This window comes from Carcharhinus amblyrhynchos, chromosome 5 (assembly GCF_965287045.1).
Source record: "Carcharhinus amblyrhynchos chromosome 5, sCarAmb.v2.hapA, whole genome shotgun sequence".
Classification (NCBI taxonomy): Eukaryota; Metazoa; Chordata; class Chondrichthyes; order Carcharhiniformes; family Carcharhinidae; genus Carcharhinus; species Carcharhinus amblyrhynchos.
Window position 1 is genome coordinate 5,523,644 of NC_137328.1, and position 26,042 is coordinate 5,549,685.

At 47.4% G+C, this 26,042-nt stretch overlaps 1 protein-coding gene across 4 annotated transcripts in view; it reads right to left on the reverse strand.

Moving 5' to 3' along the window:
* Positions 1-26,042, reverse strand: part of LOC145343385 (coronin-2A-like) — a 127,651-nt gene that overhangs the window by 9,181 nt on the left and 92,428 nt on the right. For 3 of the 4 annotated variants that reach the window (XM_080189600.1, XM_080189599.1, XM_080189602.1), the window contains 9 exons: positions 20,472-20,672; positions 16,581-16,697; positions 14,955-15,104; positions 14,094-14,273; positions 12,115-12,231; positions 6,969-7,073; positions 5,350-5,446; positions 3,917-4,029; positions 639-729 (listed from right to left, as the gene is read on the reverse strand). In XM_080189600.1, the coding sequence (XP_080045726.1) occupies positions 639-729; positions 3,917-4,029; positions 5,350-5,446; positions 6,969-7,073; positions 12,115-12,231; positions 14,094-14,273; positions 14,955-15,104; positions 16,581-16,697; positions 20,472-20,672 (1,171 nt within the window). Of the gene's footprint in view, positions 1-638; positions 730-3,916; positions 4,030-5,349; positions 5,447-6,968; positions 7,074-12,114; positions 12,232-14,093; positions 14,274-14,954; positions 15,105-16,580; positions 16,698-20,471; positions 20,673-23,277; positions 23,326-26,042 lie in introns of those variants that run through there. The other variant, XM_080189603.1, reaches the window with a different exon arrangement.

Sequence of the window (26,042 nt, forward strand, 5' to 3'; positions counted from 1 at the left end):
TTCCTTAATGGAGATTAACGTCGAGCTGCCTGTAAAACCAGCCTCGTACCCAATCCTAGGCTTCTACCTATTTATCTATCCTTTTAGGGCAAGGATAGAGACATTTTTGAACAGTAAAGGAATTAAGGGTTATGGTGAGCGGGCGGCTGGAGCTGAGTCATGGCCAATGACTTTGATGGTTCTGGAATATCAATGGCGGCCATTGGCGAACCGTCTCTGCCACTGGAACATGTGCTGCAGGGGGAGCGGGAAGTCCCGGCCAGAGTCTTTCTCCTGAACTGTTAAAAATGTTCTGCGTAGTTCTACTTTTAATTGTAACAGCTCGATAAGCAGATAAGATGAGCCATGATCTTATTGAATGGCGGAGCAGGTCCGAGAGGCCAGATGGCCAACTCCTGCTCTTTATTGTTCTTCTGATGCCCGGAGAATTAGATTAATATTAACCCCATTGTCTCTCTACAATGTCCTGCACAAGCAGTATTAAAATCCATTTCATTAAAGATGGATAGATTGTTAATTCAGTCATGAGCTAATCCAGAAAAACGTGCCTTTTAACAACAATTCTGTAAAGGAATAAGGGTGTAAAACAAAAGGGTTTCTGGTAAGGTTCATACAAGTACAGTATGTATAAGACAGACCTTTATTGACTCCATTTAGCCATTCTTGGGCAGTCATTGCTGGCTGTGCTCCTGCTGTCATTGGATAGATATCATCCTGGTATGATTCAGACTGCAAGACATATAGGAACAAAGCGTCATCTGATTGGCTGCAGGGTGCATCAGCGTCATTTACCCACATAACAATTCCTTAAAATTTTTAGGCCTGTTTTAGTATGCTGTACGTTTCAAGTCAAACTGTACCCATTACAGCCTCCCACTTTCCACCCTAGATCTGGGTCCACCCTGAACTTTGCTGCTCCATCTCCCAGCATGCATTGAGTCCCATTTACCCATCAGCACCCGGGCTCGCTGACTGAGACTGGCACCAGGTCTGGTCAGGCCTTGATTTGCAAATTCTTATCTGATTTTCAAATCCCTCCATAGCCTCGTCATTCCTTCTTTTCGTCTTCTCCGGGGCTCCTTCAGTTCTAAACCCTGATTTCATTCAATGACCAATGGCAGCCGTGCCACCTGGGTCCTAAGCTCTGGAATTCTCTTCCTAAACCTCTCCCCATCTCTCTCACTCTCATTTATGTCACTATTTTAGGCCAGCATTTATTGCCCATCCTTTTGAGAAGATGGTGGTGAGCCACCTTCTTAAAACACTGCAGTCCTTGAAGAGTAGGGCCACCCACAGTGCTGTTAGGGAGGGAGTTCCAGGATTTTGAAGGAACTACATTTCCTAGTTAAGGTGGCGAGGGGAACTTGCAGCTGGTGGTGTTCCAATGTCTCTGCCGCTCTTGTCCTTCCAGATGGTAGCAGTCATGGGCGTGGAAGGTGCCACCTAAGGAAGGTTCCTGCTCTGCATATTGTAGATGGCACACACTGCTACCAATGCACATCGGTGGTGGGTGGAATCAATGTTGGTAGATGTGGTGCCAATCAAGCAGGACTGCTTTGTCTTGGTTGGTGTTGAGTCTCTTGAGTGTTGTTGGAGCTGCACCCATCTATGCAAAGGGAGCGTGTTCCATCACACTCCTGACTTGTGCCTGGTAGATGGTTGACAGGCTTTGGGGAGTCAGGAGGTGAGTTACTTGCTACAGAATTCCCAGCCTCTGAATTGCTCTTGTAGCCACTGCGTTTATTTGGCTGGTCCAGTTGAGTTTCTGGTCAGTGGTAACCCCCAGGATGTTGACAGTGGGAGAGTCAGTGATGGTAATGTGGTTGAATATCAAGGGGTGATGGTTATATCCTCTCTTGCTGGAGAAGATCACCGCCTGGCACTGCAGTGGCGCAAATGTTACTTGCCACTTGTCAGCCCAACGGGATATTGGCCAGGACATGGACTGTTTCAGTATGTGAGGAGTTGCAAATGGTGCTGAACATTGTGCAATGATCAGCGAATATCCCTACTTCTAACCTTGTGATGGAGGGAAGGCCATTGATGAAGCAGCTGAATAACATTGGGCCTAGGTCGCTAACACTGAGAAACTCCTGCAGTGAAGTCCTGGAGCTGAGATGTTTGACTTGCAACCACCACAAAATCATCTTCCTTTGTGTCAGGTGTGGTTTCAGCCAGCAGAGGGCGACCCTCCCCAAGTTTCTCTAGGGCTCCTTGATGCCACACTCAGTTGAATGCGGCCTTGATGTCAACGGCTGTCACTCTCACCTCACCTCTGGAATTCAGCTCTATTGTCCGTGTTTGAACCAAGGCTGGAATGAGGTCAGGAGCAGAGTGACCCTGGCAAAACCCAAACTGGGTGTCACTGAGCTGGTTATTGCTGAGCAGATGCTGCTTGATAGTACTGTCAATGACCCCTTCCATCTCGTCACTGATGATCGATATGAAGAGAGATTGAGGAGATTGGGCCTGTACTCCGAGTTTAGAAGGATGAGGGGGGATCTTATAGACACTTACAAGGTAATGAAGGGGATCGATAGGGTAGAGGTAGAGAGATTCTTCCCGCTTAGAAAGGACAGCAGGACTAGAGGGCACAGCCTCAAGATAAGGGGGGGGTGGGGGGGGCAGTTTAGATCAAAGTTGAGGAGGAACTTCTTCACTTACAGGGTAGTGAATCTCTGGAATTCTCTGCCCGTTGAAGTGGTGGAGGTTACCTCGCTAAATATATTTAAGTCACGGGTAGATAGGTTTCTGATAGACAGGGGAATTAAGGGTTATGGGGAGAAAACGGGAAAGTAGAACTGATCCACTTCAGATCAGCCATGATCTTATTGAATGGCAGGGCAGGCTCAAAGGGCTAGATGGCCTACTCCTGCTCCTATTTCTTATGTTCCTATATCGAGAGTAGACTGATTGGGTGGTGATTGGCCATGTTGGATTTGTCCGACATTTCGTGTACAGGACATACCTGGGCAATTTGCCACATCGTTGGGTAGATGCCAGTGTTGTATCTGTGCCTGGAGCAGCCTGGCTGGGGGCATGACGAGTTCTGGAACACAAGTCTTCAGGGCTATTGTCGGAATATTGTCAGGGCCTTTGAAATATCCAGAGCCTTCAGCTGTTTCTGAACATAATGAGGAGTAAATCGAATTGGCTGAAGATTGGCATCTGAGATGCTCTGGAGGAGGCTGAGATGGATCATCCACTTCTCGCTGAGGATTGTTGCAAATTTTTTTTTATTGATTTGTGGGATATGGGCATCGCTGGTTGGGCCAGCATTTATTGCCCATTCCTAGTTGCCCCTTGGAGGGCAGTTGAGAGTCAACCACATTGCTGTGGCTCTGGAATCACATGTAGGCCAGACCAGGTAAGGATGGCAGATTTCCTTCCCTAAAGGGCATTAGTGAACCAGATGGGTTTTTCTGACAATCGACAATGGTTTCATCACCAGCAATAGATTCTTAATTCTAGATTTTTTTAAAAATGAATTTAAATTTCACCATCAGCCATGGTGGGATTCGAACCCAGGTCCCCGGAACATTAGCTGAGTTTCTGGATTAATAGTCTAGCGATAATACCACTAGGCCGTTGCTTTCCCACTATGCTCCAGCCTTATCTTTTGCACTGATGTGCTGGGCTCCTCTTCCATTGAGGATGGGGATATTTGTGGAACCTCCTCCACCACCATTCATGGCTGGATGTGGCAGGACTGCAGAGCTTAGACCAAAGATTTGGTCAACAGCTCTAAGATCTCCTTATGTGATAGGACACCATAGTTTTCCTGACAGTCGCTATTCTGAAGCACCTTGCTGCTCAGGTGAGACAAAGAGGGGTGGGAGGAAGTGGACCATAAATGCTAGCATGGAGCAGTTGGACCGAATGGCCCGTTTCTCTAATTCTATGTATCTTTACTTACCCGTCGAGGCACAATCATCGAGACAGGCTCAATAAGGCTCTTGATTGTCACCAACTTGTAGAACCTGAAAACTTCACAGATAGAGACATCCAGGCCCCTCTTTGGCATGATACCTGCAAATTAAAAATAATAACAAACTTTGAACCCAATGTCTTTGAAGTTTGGTATTGAGACTTTTTACTACTGTCATTCACACTCCAGCCAAGAAGCTCAAGCAGTGAGGACTGCAGGGGTGGGGAAGGGGGCACGGGGGTGGGGAAGGGGGTGAAGGGATGGGGAAGGGGGTGTGGGAATGGGGAAGGGGATGTGGAAATGGGGAAGGGGATGTGGGAATGGGGAAGGGGGTGTGGGAATGGGGAAGGGGATGTGGGAATGGGGAAGGGGTTGTGGGAATGGGGAAGGGGATGTGGGAATGGGGAAGGGGTTGGAAAGTTAATATTCCTTCTTTGCCAATGAGTATTTGGTCAGCAGATCGTTCTGATCCGTGCAGTGTGTAGAGATAAATAAGAGAGCAGTTTGCGTTCGAACCTCAGAGAGACTCTGTCAATTTAACTTGTTAAGATTTGTGGACAAGTCTGTAATTACCAAAACTACAGCTGGTATCTAATGGGAAGAGTTTGCACTTTTGGGAAGAGCAGGGGAAACAGGCAGGGGTGGGGGTGTGCAGGAGGGGCTGGGAGCAATTGCAATCACAGAGGTACCATCTCCACATGAAAAGAAGTGATTTCTAAAACCCCAACCTGCTCAGACCATGGGGCAAATTCTCCCATCCCGTCCGCCACTGGAATCGGGCGAGGGAGTGGACCATGGAAAAGGTTCATTGACCTCGGGTGGGATATTCCGGTTTTGGGGCGAGAGCGGCTGGAAAAATCCCACCCCACAAGTTACCCTTTGTTCCAACCTCACTGGGAGCAGGCACGTGAACGATTCCACTTTTAAAAAAATAATCTGCTACCGAAAAGAAATGAAGTAATATCTGTATGACATTCTTAAATGCCTCAATTAAACCTGCCTCCAACACAGACAGTACATTCCAGATTCTAACCACTCGCTGTGGTTCTATGTCAACGTCTCTACGTCAATTCCAACACCAATCTGCTTATCGAGCTGTCACAATTAAAAGTAGAACCATACAGAACATTTTTAACAGTTCAGGAGAAAGACTCTGGCCGGGACTTCCCGCTCCCCCTGCAGCACATGTTCCAGTGGCAGAGACGGTTCGCCAATGGCCGCCATTGATATTCCAGAACCATCAAAGACATTGGCCATTTAACTTGCTTGCCGCTGCACTGCTGGGGTGCCCACGGCCAGGGGGCGTGGGGTGGGGAGCGCATGGGGGGGCAGTGGTGACCTTTGGTGGAACCAGAAGATTCTGCTGGAGGGTAAGATCTGAAAATCCCAGCCTACGTCATCCTTCAGCCAAGTGGACATACCCATTCCTTTCTGGGGTAACGAAGAGCGGAAATCCATCAGGAAATGCAGGTAAGGTTTCTCGGAGCTCAGTTCGTAGTACCTGATGTTCCCTTCACCCTGTCAATGTGCAAGAACAAAATTAGGCAACGAGGTCTAATCACTGCAAGCTTCGATACAGCAGACAAGACCCTGGTCCTTGGTGGACACGAACAGCATGGGAACAATCATTTGCTTTAACCAGGGCGTACGCATCCATCAGACCGAGGTGAGACCCGCAATGTGGTGGGTGGCACGCTGGCACAGTGGTTAGCACTGCGGCCTCACAGCACCAGGTTTGATTCCTGGCTCGGATCACTATCAATGAGGAATTTGCACATTCTCTCTGTGTCTGCGGTGCTCCGGTTTCCCCCCACAGTCCAAAAGATATGCGGGTTTGGTTGATTGGCCACGCTAAATTGACCGCAGTGTCAGGGGGATTAGCAGGGTCTATAAGTGGGGGTTACGGGGATCGAGCCTGGGAGGGATTATGCTGCGTGCAGACTCGATGGGCCGAATGACCACCTCCTGCACTGTAGCTACACTAGCTTTCTACCCCCAAGGTTGAGTCAGTCGACTGCAGGTTTGAGAAATGTTGTAGAACCCGAGGGGATCAGTCTAACTCCATCCTGCCACAGGTGCCGTCTTTCAACTGATACAATAAATAAGGATCCCTCCCCACCCTCCCACACTCTCCCCTCTTGGGCAGGGTGGAAAGGAAAATGAGATAAATAATAGGAACTGCCGTAGGGAAGGTGTGAGAATCCAATGGATATTGATAAAGGATGTAGGGAGTACACAGCAGAGCAGCGTTGGACCAAGGGGTTCAAGTAACAAACACCAGCGCAGAATTGACGGTCTCTTCCTGCACCAGAGTAAATAACTCTTCACGTTGGGCACTTGTGTCTCTCCCATGCTTGTCACACTGAAACGCTAAGCGGTGCTGGCAGTGTGGAAAACTTTCTTCTACAAAAGGACAGTCAATGCCAGTCCACTGTTAACTCCAAAGCTGAGAGTGATCAGAACGGATACGGGGGGCAAAAGGTGGGAATATGTTTATTTATTAGTGTCACAAGTGGGTTCCTCTGCCATTCAGTTCATGGCTGATCTGTATCTTAACCCCACGTAGCCACCTTAATAGTCCAACCTTTGATGCCCGTGTCCAATAAAAAGAAAGTCTATCACCAGTTTTGAGATTGTGTGGTTCTCCCGACTTTCGCTGCGGTTTGTATTAAAATGACCTCCTTTGTTTCCTGGAGAAATTCCAGCGAGCAGCAGCAATGATTGGAATCTTGGCCAAAGTGGAATGGGTTGATTTAAGTTGAGCATTTACAGTGGAGGAATATTGTCTGCTGCAATTCGGAATGGGGTTGACTTTGGTCACCAACCAAAGGACCAAGCTGAAAATTTGGTGCACAGGGTTATAGATCCCCCGCCCACCTCTCTCTCTCTCTCTCTTTGCCGTTCCCCATCCCTATTTAGATGGGATCACGGGTTCTACAAAAATTCCCTTTGCCAGATTATACACCACAGGCTCTGGGAGAATGGACCTAACGAGGCAACATCATCCCTGGAAATGTACCTTCAGTAACTAAGATCTTACCTTTCCTGCCAAGTAAAGCATCTGCGTGTCAGCGTCATAGAATGGAAAAAGCACTCCCAAGGATCCGTCCAAATCCTCCTCTCGTAAAGGCACAGATAGATCATCCTGAAATATTATTAAAAAAGAGAAGATGCATTAACGCCATGTGAAAAAATGTAATTTTTAAAAATTCTTTCACAGGATGTGGGCACAGTTGGCATTTGTTGCCCGTCTTTCAATGCCCTAGAACTGCCAACAAAGAGTCATCCAGACTCGAAACGTTGGCTCTATTCTCTCTCCACAGATGTTGTCAGACCTGCTGAGATTTCCCAGCATTTTCTGTTGCAGTGATTTGCTTTTAACTTTATCTCTTTGAACTGAGTGTCTCGCTCAGTCATTTCAGGGGGCAGTTAAGAGTCAATCACATCGCTGTGGGTCTGGAGTCACGTGTAGGCCAGACCGGGTAAGGGTGGCAGATTTCCTTCCCTAAAGGGCGTTAGTGAACCAGATGGGGTTTTTCCAACAATCGATGATAGTTTCATGGTCAGCAAGATCTCTCACTATCGAGTTATTCATTGAATTTAAATTCTACTACTTGCTGTGGTGGGATTTGAACCTGTGTCCCCAAAATGTTAACCCGGACCTCTGGCCAGGGATTTAACTGCATTGGTCACATAAACAGTGTGGCTACAGGAGCAGGTTGAAGGCTGGGAATTTTGCGATGAGTCACTCACTTCCTACATCTGTCTCCACCATCTACAAGGCACAAATGGGACAGCGCAGTGGCACAGTAGTTAGCATTGCTACCTCAGAGCGCCAGGGACCCGGGTTCAATTCCAACCTTGGGTCACTGCGCGGAGCCTGCACCATCTCACAGTATCTGCATGGGTTTTCTCCGGGTGCTCTGGTTTCCTCCCACAGTTTAAAAATGTGCGGGTTTGGTCGATTGGCCATGCTAGATTGCCCCTTAGTGTCAGTGAAACTAGTAGGGTAACTGAGAGTTCCAGGAATAGGGACTGGGTAAGATTGTGGTTGGCAACGACTAAATGGGCTGAATAGCCTCCTTCTGTACTATAAGGATTCTATGACTCTATGAAATCAGGAGCGTGATGGAATACTCTTCACTTGCCTGGATGAGTGTTTGCTCCAACAACACTCAAAAAGTCCAACAACATCCAGGACAAAGCATCCCACTTCACCTGTGCCCCATCCATCACCAATGCACTATGACAGCAGTGTGAAGCAGCTACAAGGTGCACTGTGGCAGTGCCCAGTTAACTGGGGGGGGGGGGCAGTGGCAATGAGTACTGATATCAAAAAGTCACACTTGACCAACCCTACAGAAGTCGATGGAGTGGCACATGGGAAGAAATAATCCAGAAGTGGCAACACAAGTGAAATTTTGGAAGAGAACTTTATATATTACCATATATTACACTCAGGGCAAAGTTAAGAAGAACTCCCCACCACAAGTTTATTTTTATCGACAAACCACGGGAAATTAGATTGTTGCTAAAATAAAGTGGAAGCAGTGAAAAGTGACCAATTTTATATTGGTGGCTGAGGTCAAAAATCAAAGGATATCATTAACAGGGAGTTTTTTGGACTGGAAACATGTGGTGTAATGTTCCATAAGGATGTTTATTTCCCGTATTTCTGGATTCATAAATTCAAGGAACAACGTCAACATTTGCTGATGATACCAGATGGGTTTGTGAAGAGGGCGACACGTTGGCACTGTGGTTAGCACTGCTGCCTCACAGCGCCAAGAGCTCGGGTTCAATTCCCGGCATGGGTCACTGCCTGTGTGGAGTCTGCATGTTCTCCCCGTCTCTGCGTGGGTTTCCTACGGGCGCTCCAATTTCCTCTCACGCTCCAAAGATGTTTGGGTTAGGTTGATTGGCCGTGCTAAATTGCCCCTTAGTGTCAAGAGGACTATCAGGGTAAATGGGGTTACAGGAGTAGGGCTTGGGTGGGATTGTGGTCAGCACAGACTCGATGGGCCAGATGGCCTCCTTCAGTCCTGTAGGGATTCTAAGAGATGGATACGTGGATGGGTGGAAAACGTAGTGAAAAGTATTGAAGGAGTTATGTTCACCATGTGTGAAGCCTTGGTTAGACTACACTGGGAAGACTGTGTATGGTTCAGTAAATGTCGGCCTTGCCACATGCACATGTCCCGAGAATGATTTGCGAATTTATTTATTTAACAGGAAAGATGTGGTGTAGATCCAGTTGAGCGTTCTGCAGGGATGTAAGATCTTAAATGTTGAAAAGAGTCCAGGAGACAAACCTACTTTCACCAGAACCGAGAAGATCGAGCTGCGACTTGTCTCTATTTTCAGTCGTTCAAGCAGCACAGTGACACTGCCTCCAAGTGACCAATATTTATCCCTCGGCAAAATAATAGATGACCTGACCAGGGCTGTTAGTGGGATCTTGCTGTGTGCACGTTGGCTGTCGCCTTTGCTGCAACAGTGACTACCACTTCATAAAGTATTTCATTGGCTACAGAGCATTTGGGACTCCTTGAAATTTTGGAAAGTGCTATGCTAACAGTCGTTAAGAGGGGCTTTGTGTCAAAGATCTTCAGGCAATTTAGAGTGTGCACCCAGATTAAGGTGCCTGAAGGGTTAGTTATTTCCCCTGCGGCTGGAAGTCACTCACTGTGAAGGTTTAAAGGAGACGTACGAGGCAAGCTTTTTTTACACTGAGGGTGGTCGTTGCCGGGGGAGGCAGTGGAAGCAGGTACGATCGTGACTTTTAAGGAACGTCTTGACAAATACATGAATAGGATGGGAATCGAGGGACATGGTCCCCGGAGGGGGTTTTAGTTCAAACGGGCAGCATGGTCGGTGCAGGCTTGGAGGGCCGAAGGGCCTGTTCCTGTGCTGTAATTTTCTTTGTTCTTTGTTCCGTCCCCTCTCCCTTCCACTTGTGTGTGTGTGTGTGTGTGTGTGTGTGTGTGTGTGTGGGGGGGGGGGGGGGGGGGGGAGGGGTGCCAGGACACAAAGCAGAGAGACGGGGTCACATCAGACTCAGCGTGGTGACGACGACTTACCTTGTTGTTCAGTGAGAGAAAGCAAGAGAACTCTATCATTAATCCACAACATGGTGGCACTGTGGTTAGCACTGCTGCCTCACGGCATCAGGGACCCGGGTTCAATTCCAGCCTTGGGTCACTGTCTGCGTGTGGAGTTTGCATGTTCTCCCCATGTCTGCGTGGGGCTGCTCCGGTTTCCTCCCGCACTCCAAAAGTCGTGCAGATTAAGAAGATTGGCCATTGGGAATATGGCAGGGGTTTGGACCTGAGCAAAATGCTTTTTCAGAGAGAAAGTGCAGACTCAATGGGCCAAATGTTCACCTTTTGCACTTTAGGGGATTTTACAGTTCTGTGGGAACTGGTTAGGCCCAGCATTTATTACCCATCCCTAATGAGAAGGTGGTGGTGAGCTGCCTTCTTAAACCGCAGCAGTCCATTGGTGTGGGCACGGTGCTGTTAGGGAGGGAGTTCCGCGTATATGACCCAGCGACAGTGAAGGAACATAAGAACATAAGAAATAGGAGCAGGAGTAGGCCATCTAGCCCTTCGAGCCTGCCCCGCCATTCAATAAGATCATGGCTGATCTGTCGTGGCTCAGTTCCACATTCCCGCCCTCTCCCCATAACCCTTAATCCCCTCTCTTATCAAAAACCCATCAACCCGCATCTTAAAAATATACGCATTTCCAAATCAGGATGGTAAGTGTGTCTTGGAGGGGGAACTTGCAGATGGCGGGATTCCCAGGTATCTGCTGCCCTTGTCCTCCTAGACAATAGAGGTCATGGGCTTGGAAACATTACAACAAAATAAATAGAGCTGGATTGTTTCTCATTGCCAGCGGGAACACCTCAATTTAAGATCATTAAGGTGTTTTTTTATAGGGAGATAATGAAACGGACGGATCATGGCATTTCTTACCAGAGATAGGAGAGGAACCGAGCAGTTCCAGACTGCAACCTAAAGGGGGCAGTCATTCCCCAACTCCGTAGCTACAACACCAGTCAGCAACACCGTGAGTGACTGGACAACGTGTTAGATCAATAAAACATACATTCCGGAGATTCTGACTAAATGTGGAAAAGCTCGCGGGCTACAATTAGCTTCTGTAATCTCTTAGGCACAAGTGGAAAATCTTTCTTTTTAGGAATACGTCAAATTGACCAACGGAGAGGTTGTTTTGCAAATTCCTGTCGCTTAAGGTTCATTGTTGAAGGTGCGGCCTTCAAGTCAATCTGAGGCCCATCAGTTCAGGCATATCAGACTCTGGAGGCACGTTAACCAAGAGAGAGAACAGATTCTGTCAGTGTCAACATTTCTCTGTCACAGGAACATTACCAAAACCAGATTAAAACATTCACCGTTTGTGCTTCTTGCTTTGGCAAAACCTGGACGCCTTGTTTGCCAACACGATAGTGATGATTACTCAGCAACAGGGGGAGGCGATGGCCTAGTGGTATTATCGTTAGACTATTAATCCAGAAACTCAGCTAATGTTCTGGGGACCCGGGTTCGAATCCCGGGTGGAATTTGAATTCAATAAAAAGTATCTGGAATTAAGAATCTGCTGATGAGCGTGAAACCATTGTCGGAGAAACCCATCTGGCTCACTAATGTCCTTTAAGGAAGGAAATCTGCCTCCCTTACCTGGTCTGGCCTACATCTGACCTCCAGAACATAAGAAATAGGAGCAGGAGTAGGCCATCTAGCCCTTCGAGCCTGCCCCGCCATTCAATAAGATCACGGCTGATCTGAAGTGGATCAGTTCCACTTTCCCGCTTTCTCCCCATAACCCTTAATTTCCCTGTCTATCAAAAACCTATCTACCCGTGACTTAAATATATTCAGCGAGGTAGCCTCCATCACCCTTTGAGTGAAGAAGTTCCTCCTCAACTCTGATCTAAACTGTCCCCCCCCATCTTGAGGCTGTGCCCTCTAGTCCTGCTGTCCTTTCCAAGCGGAAAGAATCTCTTGACCTCTACCCTATCCATCCCATTCATTATCTTATACACAGAGACACAGCAATGTGGTTTGGCTCAGAAATGGGGTGGGCCAGTCACTCTGTTGTAGCAGTCAGGCCTTGCCACTTAAAGACCAAAGCAATACGAGCTTTGTGAAAGCACTCACCTGATCCCAGAGGACAATTTGCCGATTGTTCCACTTGGAGAAGCCAGCAGACATCACCATGTTCAAATTGCCGAGGTACAGGACTTTATTGGCCCTGTGCGACTTGGAGTTGGTTTCCTGCAAGCCAGAAGGGAGCAACAGCCAGGTGTGAGCTCAAACTGACGGAAGACATAGCAACGCAGCAATAAACCATCAGAACACGGATCAGAACACTGGGCTCGATCACTGGACAGGTTAATGGCCAGGTAAAACATGTACAGTAAAACAAGCACACAGATAGACCACCTTTGAAAGAACCAGGTAAGGTATATTATATTGTTGAAAGAATTGCTCTTCCCAAATGCTGCTTTCACCTTAGGCAATCGAGTGTTGAGTTAAATCGTGCATCGTCTCAACCTGGTGGTGTCGTATCATCCATGATTGAATGGAGGAGCAGACTCGATGGGCCTAATTAAGAACGTAAGAAATAGGAGCAGGAGTAGGCCATCTAGCCCTTCGAGCCTGCCCCGCCATTCAATAAGATCATGGCTGATCAGAAGTGGATCAGTTCCACTTTCCTGTTTTCTCCCCATAACCCTTAATTCCCCTTGTTTCTCAAAAACCTATCTACCCGTGTCTTAAATATATTTAGCCTCCACCACTTCAATGGGCAGAGAATTCCAGAGATTCACCACCCTTTGAGTGAAGAAGTTCCTCCTCAACTCTGATCTAAACCGCCCCCCTTATTTTGAGGCTGTGCCCTCTAGTCCTGCTATCCTTTCTAAGCGGGAAGAATCTCTCTACCTCTACCCTATCCATCCCCTTCATTATCTTACACGTCTCTATAAGATTCCCCCTCATCCTTCTAAACTCCAACGAGTACAGACCCAGTCTATTCAGCCTCCCTTCATAGTCCAACCCCCTCATCTCCGGTATCAACCTAGTGAACCTCTTCTGCACTCTCTTCAAGGCCAAAATATCCTTGCGCAAGTGCGGCGACCAGAACTGAACACAGTACTCCAGCTATTCTGCTCCTATGTCTTATGGTCTTATGGTATTGTCATTGGGTTAGTAATGCAGAGACCCAGGCTAAATGCTCATGGATCCCGGTTCGAATCCCACCAGGGCAGATGGTGAAATCTGAATTCAATAAAAATCTAGAATTAAGAATCTGCTGATGACCATGAAATGTCTATTGTCGTAAAAACACATTGGATTTGACTAATGTCCTTTAGGGAAGGAAATCTGCCATCCTTATCCTTATCTTAGGTTAGGGTTGTTTTCACTGGAGTTCAGGTGAGTGAGGGGGAATCTTAGAGAGAATTATAAAATTCTAGAAGAACTAGACAAGGTAGATGCAGGGAGGATGTTCCCGATGGTGGGGAGAGTCCAGAACCAGTGGTCACAGTCTGAGGATTCAGGGTAGACCTTTTAGGACGGAGACGAGGAGACATTTCTTCACCCAGAGAGTGGTGAGCCTGTGGAATTCATTACCACAGGAAGTAGTTGATGCCAAAACATTGAATGTGTTCAAGAGGCAGCAACTGGGGCAAATGGGGTCAAAGGTGATGGGGAGAAAGCAGGATTAGGCTATCGAATTGGATGATCAGCCATGATCGTAATGAATGGTGGAGCAGGCTCGGAGGGCCGAATGGCCTCGTCCTGCTCCTATCTTTGTTATTTCTATGTTTCTATTGGAAGATGACCGGTGGAGATCCACACTCCCCACCCCCCGCCCCCCACACCCCTGGTGTCCTGGCCAATAAGCAGCCCACAAGCCAAGTCTCCAATCACAGATTGACTGATGGTTGTCAGGTTGCTGCCTGTGGGAGCTTTCTGTGCACAAACTGGCTCCTGCCTTTCCTGCTTTGCAAACAGTGACTGCACTTCAGAAGGTGTTTCATTGGCTGCAAAGCTCTTTGTGACACCCCTCTGCAAGTGGAAGGTGCTATATCAATGCACCTGTCTGCTGCACTTCTAACCCTGCGCTCTGCACTAACCTGTAACACCTTTCCTGTGTGACTGTCGATGATTCGCATCTTCTTATCTTTGCAGGAGGTCACCAAGCGACTGCCGTTCGTGTTGAATGACATGGAGAGCACAACATCCTTGTGGCAATCCAGGATTTTTACCGGATTCTGAATCAGTCTCTCTCCTGAATTCAGGTTCCAGATCATAACCTGGAACAAAAGACAAAGGAAATGTGATGAACCCAGTGTGTTTTACAGCCCCTTAGTCATTCAGGAGCATTCCTAGGAAACTTCAGAGTTTTACTGCACAGAAAAAGGCCATTCGGCCCAGGCTGTCTATGCTAGCTCTTTGATGCAGAGATGGCTCTCAGTCATTCCCAGGAACTCTATGACTGCTTCACCCATTATACAACTGCTCCCTCTGGTGTCCAATTCAGAAAATACATTAAATATTTCCTGGGACAAATCAAATCTTAAATTAGTGCAAATAGATTGAGAGAGAAGGCAGGGAGAGAGAGAGAGAGAGAAAGAGAGAGACAGGCAGAGAGAAATTGAGAGAGACAGGCAGAGAGAAAGCGAGAGAGACAGGCAGAGAGAAAGTGAGAGAGACAGACAGAGAGAAAGTGAGAGAGACAGACAGGGAGAGACAGAGACAGTGAGAGAGACAGGCAACGAGAGAGTGAGAGAGCGAGACAGACAGGCAGGAAGAGAGAGAGAGATAGGTAGGAGGCGAGAGAGAGAGAGATAGGCAGGGAGAGAGAGAGTGAGCGAGAGACAGGCTGGAGAAATGTCAGACCTGCTGAGATTTTTTAGCATTTTCTGTTTTTGTTGCGAATTACAGTCTAGATTGGTGACTTGCTGATGGATTGTCAGAGAAATGTTCTCCCTTACCCTGTAATCGTATCCAGCGCTGAATAAAATATCTTTGGCTGTTGGATGCCATTCTATCAATCCCACCCGTCTGGAGTGAGCCTGGAGGTCCAGCTTTGAATTTGTTATATTTTTCACGACTCCGCATTTCGGGATTTCCCATATTTTAATCTGTTTGGTGAAAGAATTGAGAAGAACTTTCAAAAAAGGTGATCAGATTTGTCAAACGGCTGTGAGGCTGGATGGAACAGGAGACAGAGCGGGAGAGGGACCAGGCCAAAAAGGGGCTTCTCAACAAGGCTGAGAGTTTTTAAATCGAGGAATTACTGATATCGATCAATGTGCGGAGGGGTGACGGCTAAATGGGACTTGATTCCTGGAAGGATACGGGAACAGCGGACAAACTAGATGAGTTGAAGTTTACAGGGGGAATATTCAAACAGTCTTCGCAGATGATCTGGAGATGGATAATATGACGATAACAACATTGCCCCTCAAGACTTCCTTTATTATCCATAGAGGTTTCAACTGTTCCAATGTTTCCTCAATCCTCTTCGTACGTCTTAGAATCATAGAACCCTACAGCGCAGAAAGAGGCCCTTCGGCCCATCGAGTCTGCACCGAACACAATCCCACCCAGGCCCTACCCCCATATACTATACCCACTAATCCTTCTAATTTACGCATCCCTGGACACCAAGGGGCAATTTCTTAGCCTGGCCAATCAACCCAACCCACACATCTTTGGACTGTGGGAGTACCCGGGGGCAACCCACGCAGACACGAGGAGAATGTGCAAACTCCACACAGACAGTGACCCGAGCCAGGAATTGAACCCAGGACCCTGGAGCTGTGAAGCAGCAGTGCTAACCACTGTGCTACCGTGCCATCTGTCTTGTTGCCTTCCTCTGCACCTTTGCCAATGCATGTAATGTCTTACAATCTAAATGTGGATATTGAAACAACTCCTCCGAGGCTGGTATCCCTTCACCAAATGTAGATTTATTTACATTGTCATAGAATCATAGAATCCCTAGTTGCATTTGGCCCATCGAGCCTGTGCTGACAACAATCCCATCCAGGTCCTATCCCCGTTACCCCATGTATTTACCCTAGCTAGCCCACCCTGGCATTAAGGGGCAACTTAGCATGGCCAATCCACCTAACCTGCACATCTTCAGAGTGTGGGAGGAAAGCAGAGCACCTGAAGGAAACCCACGCAGACACAGGGAGAACGTGCAGGCTCCATGCAATCAGTGAACCGAGGCCAGAATTGAACCCGCTGTGAGGTAGCAGTGCTAACCACTGTGCCACCGTGCCACCCAAGTCAGCAACACTTAGATAGGTACTTCCTTATAAACTCGGAGTGCCGGTAACCCTGATGCTCCACATGATGTACACAAACAGGGTCCCCCGAGCGAACAAGCCACTACTGTACTAATCAGGGAGCTCGTGTTCTAAGAGGTCCATATCGTGGGCCTCGCTCACTGCAGATATCATTTCAACAAGACTTTCGTGTGGAACTTTGTAAAAAATCTTCCAGAAGTGCAAGTGAACGAATCAAGAATGGCCCTACTATCGATTGCATTGGTTAACTTTGTCTGGCAGGAAGAAATTGGGTGGAAATCTGAGAAATGTGTGGCTTACTGTGCTATCCTCAGAGCTCGAAGCAATGACGTAGTCATCAAACGGACTCCACTTGATATCCAGCACATTTGCTCTGTGACCGCACACCTTTGGCTGCAGAGGATCGATCTTCCCCGTCTATTAACAGAACAATACTTGTGTTAAAACATTTTGCCATCGAAAGCCTGGAGATGGTCACGCAGACCCAGCAGAATAAGGTCACAATGCGCCGCGACCTGGAAACAGGGGGATTAAAAGGCAGAAATAAGTAGGTTCAGAGACTTTGAGGGAGGTTTCAGAGCATTCAGCCACTGGTGTACAGCCTCCTGTAATGACAGGCTGAAATGCTTGGGTTAAAGCAGACACAGGTCATTACGGGGAATCAATAGGAGGTTATCTCTAATCCAGATTACAAGGTCTGCTTCCTGTAGATGCTGTAAATACTCAGTAATCAGGCAATTTGCTTCCACTTCTGACACCGACCTCAGGGGCGTGAGCTGCATCGGGATATTTACAAGGAATAAAAATGAGCTTCTGAAGCAAACACGCTACCATGGAACTTGCATTTACATAGCACCTTACGCAACCATTAAAGTGAAACGTTATTTATCGGTGTCACAAAAAGGCTAACCTTAACACTGCAATGAAGTTACCATGTGTAATAAGCCCTCGGAGGCAAAAGTCCCTTAGCAAAAGGGGGTTAGCTTATGAGGAGAGATTGAGTAGATTGGGTCTGTACTCGTTGGAGTTTAGAAGGTTGAGGGGAGATCTTACAGAGACGTATAAGATAATGAAGGGGCTAGACAGGGTAGAAGCGGCGAGGTTAGAGTGGAAACAAGAACTAGAGGGCACAACCTCAAATTAAGGGGGAGTCAACTGAGAACAGAGTTGAGGAGGAACTTCTTCTCCCAGAGGGTAGTGAATCTCTGGAATTCTCTGCCCGTTGAAGCAGTGGAGGCTGCCTCGTTAAATGTGTTTAAGTCACAGATAGATAGATTTTTAACCAATAAGGGAATTAAGGGAGCAGGCGGGTAAGTGGAACTGAACCACTATCAGATCAGCCATGATCTTATTGAATGGCGGGGCAGGCTCGAGGGGCCAGATGGCCTACTCCTGCTCCTATTTCTTATGTTCTTATGCATGGTGCTCACCCCTTTTACCCATTCGTTTATTATTTCACGGGTTGCGGGCACCGCTGCCTAGGCTGGCATTCTTTACTGCCTGTCCCTAATCGCCCTCCAGGCTCGTTGGCTACATGGTTTAGCTAAACGGGCTGACGCTCCACATGGGAGGGGCGTGGGGTGGTAGTCCTCCTTTGAGAGCCCCATGCCCTTCCAAAGGTCAGACGTCTCCCCACAAAGATGCTGCCTGACTCTCTTGAGTATTCACAGTGAGAAGTCTGACAACACCAGGTTCACCCAGTCCAACGCCGGCATCTCCACATCACTCTCTCGAGTATTGACAGCACTTTCCCATTGCTATCTCCATTTTCCAACATCCGCACGGCTTTTCGGCCAGGATTTAGTAAGTTGCCCAGATCTGTTGCCTGCTTCACTCCATTCTGGAGGCCTCGAGTCTCTCTCTCTATCTCTACAATTGCAGAGGTTGCCATCAGTGGCAATTTCCTCTGAGTGCCCAAATCTATAGATTTAGCCCTCAGTCAAAGACAAATCAGATGTCAAACCATCAGAGAAAAACTGTGAAGCAACATGTAGAATGGAAACATAAAGACAACAATTCAAAGTCATCTCCAAAGTAATGATTTCCATTTCCTCAGTATTGCTTCCAGCGTGTTGGTTCAACACATTTGCCTGTCAACTCTTGTTTGAAGTATAGACATTAAACCTTCATTTTAAACCTAATGTTAAGTTTTTTTAAAAACTATGTGTAACCAAGTCAACCACGAAACGGATGCTTTGATACCTTAACGTTGGAATATAAAATAAGAATTGTCTCCTTACGACTATAAATCAAAGAGCAAAGAGTCTTCAAGTCTTGACATGGTGGCGCAGGGGTTAGCACCACCGTGTCTCCTCCTGCAGTGTAGGATTCCATGATCCTCCTCAAAGGCCATCACTGACTGACCGCTATCGAGGCTCTCCCACTGACTCAGGTCCTCCAAAAATAACTCCCGCATTCGTCTGAAATCTCATAGTCCCTACTGGGACACACTACACACCTTACACACCAGTGACAGCCCCACCTTTCCATTGTTCACCTCCGAGGTTGAATGCTAACACAGAATCATAGAAAAACTACAGTACCAACAGGCCCTTGGGCCCACAAGTTGCGCCAATCTTATCTCTACCTACTAGGCTTGCCTATAATGCCCAATCCTATTAAGTCCCACGTACTCATCCAGAAGTCTCTTAAAAGACTCTATTGAATTTGCCTCCACCACCACCGATGGCAGCCGATTCCACTCACCCAGCACCCTCTGAGTGAAAAACTTACCCCTGACATCTCCTCTGTACCTACTCCCCAGCACCTTAAACCTGTGTCCTCTTGTGACAGCCATTTCAGCCCTGGGAAAAAGCCTCTGAGAATCCACCCAATACCTCTCAACATCTTATACACCTCTATCAGGTCGCCTCTCATCCTTCGTCTCTCTAAGGAGAAAAGACCGAGCTCCCTCAACCTATCCTCATAAGGCATGCCACCCAATCCAGGTAACATCCTTGTAAATCTCCTCTGCACCCTTTCTATGGCTTCCACATCCTTCCTGTAATGAGGTGACCAGAACTGAGCACAGTACTCCAAGTGGGGTCTGACCAAGGTCAACATCACCAACTGTTGTTTGGCAACTGACCCGAGTGGTGAAGCCCCTCGAGAAAATCAGGAAAACCCATTCCCTGCTCGAAGACAGGGGCTGGGAAGATGTGACCACTCTGGTCCACAGGTGGAACATGAGGAACAGCTCGAATCTTGGGATGTCCAGGGAAGACCAGCCACACCCTGAGCCCCTGCCCTGGGAGATCCAATCCTGGTGGCACCTCAGCCATTCACATTGCCTCGCTCAAGCCATTGGATGGATTGTTAACTCGGAAGTGGGGCTGTAACTGTTTCTGTCATTCAAATAAAAGACCTAATAAATCCAATCGGAAATTCAGGAGATACAGGGAATGCTGAGAATGCGAAACTTGGGAGCACTCGAGGCAAATCTAGATCCATTTAAACACATGAGGAAGAAAGGGTTAGAAAGAGGGAATGATATGTGGATAGGCTGAGAGAAAAGGGAAGGGAGGGAACTCATCTGGATACTGGCATGGACCAGATGGGCCAAATGGCCTCTTTCGCTGCAGAATCAACACAGATATAACAAAATAAATTATGGAAACCCAGACCGTGGTGTTTTCACCTGGACTTCCCTGACTACTGACCACATTTCTTTTTGCGAATGGAGAGTTAATCAGATCATAAGATTCATAGAATAGTAATGTGCCTCCAATAGTGATGTTTTATTATTGTGCTCTCACAGAATCCCTACAGTGCAGAAGGAGGCCATTCGGCCCATCGAGTTTGCACCCAGGCCCTGTCCCTGTAGCCCCACATATTTACCCTAACTAGTCCCTCTGACAATTAGCACGACCAATTCACCTAACCTGCACATCTTTGGACAGTGGGCGGAAACTGGAGCACCCGGAGGAAACCCACATAGACACGGGGAGAACGTGCAAACCCCACACCTCAGCTGGGAATCGAACCCAGGTCCCTGGCGCGGTGAGGCAGCAGTGCTAACCGCTGTGTCACTGTGCTGCCAACTAATATAGGAAAGAAAACACTTAGAAATTAGAGGAAGGATAAGATGAGGGAAAAGGCAATGCTTACTGGAACCAGGATGTTAAAACAATCAGCGATTAACCAATCAGAAACATGTCCTCCATTTTCAGGTCAAAAGGTTGAAGTTCATACCTGGCCAATGGGTATGATGTAGAAAGCTCCGCCTCCCGCGCACTCAGTCACTACAGCGATGAACTTTGGGTTGACAGAACAGAAATAGTTGTCTTGAACGCTCTTGGTAATAGGTACTCCGTCGTAGCAATTCTCCTTCGTGGCTGCTTTGCCATACACGTGACGGAACTTCGAGCTGCGATACAGAGGCCGCCATGACATCTGGGAGGACAGAAGACAAAACCCGTGTCACAAGAAGCAGAAGCACCGCGGCAACGTATATTTATAAAGCGCCCACAATGTCGCTCGGGCGGCACAGTGGTTAGCACGGCTGCCTCACAGCGCCAGGGGCCCGGGTTCGATTCCTGGCTTGGGTCACCGCCTGTGCGGAGTTTGCATGTTCTCACCGTGTCTGCGTGGGTTTCCTCGGATGCTCCGGTTTCCTCCCGCACTCCAAAGATGGTTAGGTGGATTTGCCACGCCAGAAGTGCAGTGTTACAGCGATAGGGGGAGGGACGGGCAGGGGAGTGGAATGGGAACGGGCCCCCCCCCCAACTTTGATTCATTGAGTTTATAAATTCAAATGGTCTGGAGGCTTGTCAAATCTCCCAGATCTGGTTCTGGCCACATTTCAAGGAGCTTTGGATTTGGTTTTGGTGAAGTTGAAATCATTGTATTCTGTACCATACAGAGAAAATCCTTTTGTCCCATGCTCTTGAAGATTTTTCCTTCCTTAACTTAGTGGCATAACACTGCCAATATCAATTAAACACAGGACAATAGCTTGAAAGGGACCTGGAAGCAGATTCCGGACTAACTTTTAGAAAGGGACTGGACACAAACTCAAAAAAAATGGAATTTGCAAATCCCTCCAGGGCCTCAACTTTCCCAATTACGATTCTATCTCAACAACCTCCTCCAGAGTCTCTGTACTCCTCCAACCCTAGCCTCTCGCTCAGACCCAATCCTTCTACCATCTCTCCAACGGGTAGGCGATGGCCCAGTGATATGATTTGATTTGCCACGTGTATTAGTATACAGTGAACAATTTTGTTTATTGCATGCTATACAGACAAAGCATACCTTTCATAGAGAAGGAAAGGGGTGGGTGCAGAATGCAGTGTTACAGTTATAGCTAGGGTGTAGAAAAAAGGTTAACTTAATGCGAGGTAGGTCCATTCAAAAGTAGCAGGGAAGAAGCTGTTCTCGAGTCGTTTGGTGCTTAACGTCAGACTTTTGTATCTGTTTCCGAATGGAAGGTGGTGGAGAGACAGAATGTGAGTGGTGTTAACGCTAGACTATTAATCCAGAAACTCAGCTAACACCCTGGGGACCCAGGTTCAAATCCCACCACGACAGCAGATGGAGTTTGAATTCAATGAAAAATATCTGGAATTAAGAATCTACTGATGACCATGAAACTGTTGTCGATTGTTGGAAAAACCCATTCGGTTCCTTTAGGGAAGGAAATCTGCCGTCCTTACCCAGTCTGGCTTGCACGTGACTCCAGATCTAAACAATACAGTCAACTCTCAACCACCAACAAAAGATGGGCAATAAATACTGACCAGCCAGCAACGCCTATGCCCCATGAATAAGTAAATAAAACATCCCTCAGCATTGATCAACGGTCATGCCCACAGCTTCCACTCTGGATCCTAAACTCTGGAAAACTCTCCCTAGACCCCTTTTCCCTCCTCTGCGGCTCTGCTTAAGACCCACCTCTTTGACCAAGTTTTTGGTCAACTGTCCAAGTATCTCCTATCAGTGTGAAAATTGGCTTGATAATTCACTCCAGTGAAGCACCTTGGAGCTTCTTCACCACCCTGGAGGTGCTACACAAATGCATGATGTTGTTAGATTCCAGCCATCTATCAGGAAAAGAAATCTCTAGTCTCCGTACGGAATGAGTTCGACCCAAATTACAGGTCACCGCTGGTCACTGACTCTTTAAGACCCATTTTGAAATGATGTGATAGAATGGAGAAAATAAAGGCATTTATTCTGGAAAAATAGGACTTGGCCCCATGACGAAACAGCTTGGCAAATCTCCTATTGTTCGAGAAGGAAGAACAGTTGGTCTTGTGTTGGGTCTTATCACACAGTGCAAAACAATGATGCATTTTGATGAGATTGGCATCATTCCACCCCTTACGAACAGAAGTGTTTGCCGAGTACTTCACCAAGCAGGATGGCCTTTTGAAGAGTTAAAATCAAACAGAAATTTCATCTCGGAGGCAGGCAAAGAGAGGCCAAGGCAGAGAGGGACTGAGGCAGAGGTCGAGGCTGAGAGGGGCTGGGGCCAAGAGGGGCCAAGGTAGGGGCAGAGAGAGAGGAGGAGGTAGAGACGGAGAGACAGAACGAGGCAGAGACAGAGAGACAAAACAGGGCAGAGAGACAGAACGAGGCAGAGAGAGAGAATGAGGCACAGACAGAGAAACAGAACAGGGCAGCAACAGAGAGACAGAACGAGGCAGAGACAGAGAATGAGGCAGAGACACAGAGGGAGAGAATGAGACAGCGACAGAGAAAGAGAACAAGGCAGTGACGGAAAGAGAGAATGAGGCAGCGACAGAGAGAGGGAGAATGAGGCAGAGGCTGAGAGAGAGAGAGAGAACGAGGCAGAAACCAAGAGAGAGAGAAAGAGGCAGAGACTGAGAGAATAAGTCTGGGACAGGGAGAAAGAGAGCCAGAGAGGCAAAGAGGAATTGAGAAAGAGGGAATAAGAAAGTAGGAATAAGAGAGCGAGAGAGAAAAAAGAGAGAAAGAAAAAAACGTGCATATATGTAACAGTCATAACAGTCTCAAGACCTCATAAAGCACTCACAGTTTAGGAAGTACTTTTTGAAATAGACAGACTCCCAATATGATTCCTCAAGTTTTAACTCTGTCATGGCTGGAGATTCCCAGGAGGACAGCAGAAACACTGTAAGGATCTTTGGGATGTTCTCAAAAGCATCTCGGAAAACAGGTGAGACATTCCCACTGGCCCACGGGAGGACCTTGTGACCCTCCAGAAGGGACGAGGCTCATTCGCGAAGGCACCAAACACATTGAGGGAATTCATTACGAGGCGACGTCATTATGACCCACCTCCCCAACCCTTCAAACACCACCTGCCCCGAATGTGAGAGAGTCTGCAACTGCGCAATGGACTCGTAAACCATCTCAGAATAAGCCACTGATCTGGACTGGAAACAGGTCAGCCTCCACCCTGACGGACTGCCTAACAGGAGTCCAATTCCTGTAAAATCTTGACTCAAAGCAATGACCCATTTCAGCCTATTGGTATATTTGCACAAATAATGCTATTTGGACCAGAGAAATATAACTTGGTTCCCTCTTGATAGAAAGTTCACTTCATTCTCTTGGTCCAAATGACTCAATCTTTTCACATTAGTGTGTGACTCTGGAAGATCCTCTTGGAGAATTACACTTCCTCGGCAAAACATCATCCTGGAATTAGACGCCTTACTCAAATTACCCTCTTCACGTATATGCAGTTTGCTATGACGTGCCCCTGACCTGTACACACACCACCAGCTGTGAGAACGCTTCACAGTAACAATGAGGTAGCCTTGTTCTTCTGAACTGCTGTCACTGTCGTGGTGTCAAAACTGCTGTGACCAGTTCGCGCACAGCAAGCTCCCACAGATAGCAATATGCCTGCCAACACCTTTATGCTGCCTGCCTCCTAGTGTTTCCGTCTAAAGAATTTTTGCATTTATATACTAACACAAACTCACAAACTTTACACAAACTGACAATGTTCCAAAACGCTTTGCAGCCAGGGAGGTACTCTCTCGGAGTGTGGTCGCTGCTGGGATGTAGGAGATGAGACGACGAGGTGATGACCAGATAATCTGCTGTTAATAAAAAGAGTGCGAGCGAGAGAGCAGGGGAGGGAAGGCAGTGGCATAGTGGATTAGTAATCCACAGACCCAGGGTAAAGCGCTAAGGGTTCTGACCCAGGTTCAAATCCCACCAGGTAAAATTTGAATTCAACAAAAATCTGGAATTAAGAATCTACTGATGACCATTGTCGATTGTCAGAAAAAACCCATCTGGTGCACGAATGTCCCGTTAGAGAAGGAAATCTGCTGTCCTTATCTGGTCTGGCCTACATGTGACTCCAGGGCCACAGCAATGTGGCTGACTCTTAAATGCCCCCTCAGGGATGGGCAATAAAGTGACGCCCTGCATCCCATGAACAAATAAAAATAAATATTGGCCGATACATCAGGGAGAACACCCCTGCCCTCTGAATACGGAGTCTCACACGTCCACAGAAGAGGGCTGATGAGGTATCTCATCTGAAAGATGGCACCTCCAACTGTGTCGCACTCCCATGGTGCTGGGCTGAGACTGTGAACCAAGAACGCTGCTCTGATGCAAGCGCTACCCACCCTTTCACAGCCAACACCTAAAAAGGAAGTAGTTTTAAGTCCAATTTGATGTTTAAAAGGAAGCAAACTCCGTGCATTGAGTCACACACAGCTTTGTTAAACATGGATCGAAACTACCAAATGCAGCATAAAGCTTACATTGACATTACTGTAACTGGCTCCCTTCAACTGACAACACATTTATACATCTCCACTCCCATGTGGTTATGAAGCTGCCGGAAGTCCAAAGATCAGTGCAGTCGAGCTCTGCACTGTATCACACCCTTCCATTTCAATTCTTTTTTGATTCTATCACGGATGTAGGTGTCTCTGGTTAAGCCAGAAGTTATTCCTAATTGCCCCTTGAGAAGTTGGTGGTGAGCTGAATCGCTGCATGCTCATTTATTTATTATTGTCACAAGTAGGCTTACATTAACACTGCAAATGAAGTTACTGTGAAAATCCCCCAGTCGCCACACTCCGGCACCTGTTCGGATACACTGAGGGAGAACTTAGCATGGCCAATGTACCTAACCGGAGCACCCGGAGGAAACCCATGTAGACACGGGGAGAATGTGCAGGCTCCGCACAGACCAAAGCAGGGAATTGAACCCAGGTCCCTGGCGCTGTGAGGCAGCAGTGCTAACCACTGTGCCACCATGTTGCTGCTGTCCCTGTGGTATAGGTACACCACAATGCTATTAGGGAGGGAATTTCAGGATTTTGACCCAGCAACAGTGAAGAAATGGCCGATATATTTGCAAGTCAGGATGCTGAGTGACTTGGAGGGGAACCTCCAGGTGATGCTGTTCTCAGGTATCTGCTGGCCTCGTCCTTCGAGGTGGTGGTGGTCGTGGCTTTGGAAGGTGCTGGCAAAGGAGCCTTGAGTGAGTTCCTGCAGTGCACCTTGTAGATGGTACACACTGCTGCCACTGTGTGTCAGTGATGGAGGAAGCGAATGTTTAACGTGGTGATGGATGCGATGTCAGTCTAGCGGGCTGCTTTGTTAAGGGTGGTTCTACGCTTAAATTAGAAAGTCATCATTTTTGGCATGGCAACAAAACAGCATTAGCTCAGACAGTCAGAGAATGGGTTGGCGTTTCAATGTGTGCAATTAGAGCAGTTTAATTTTTAAAAACCAGACGGAGATGATATAAAATCAAGAATGTGACATCTGTCGCAAAGTTGCACTCAACACATCAAAGGA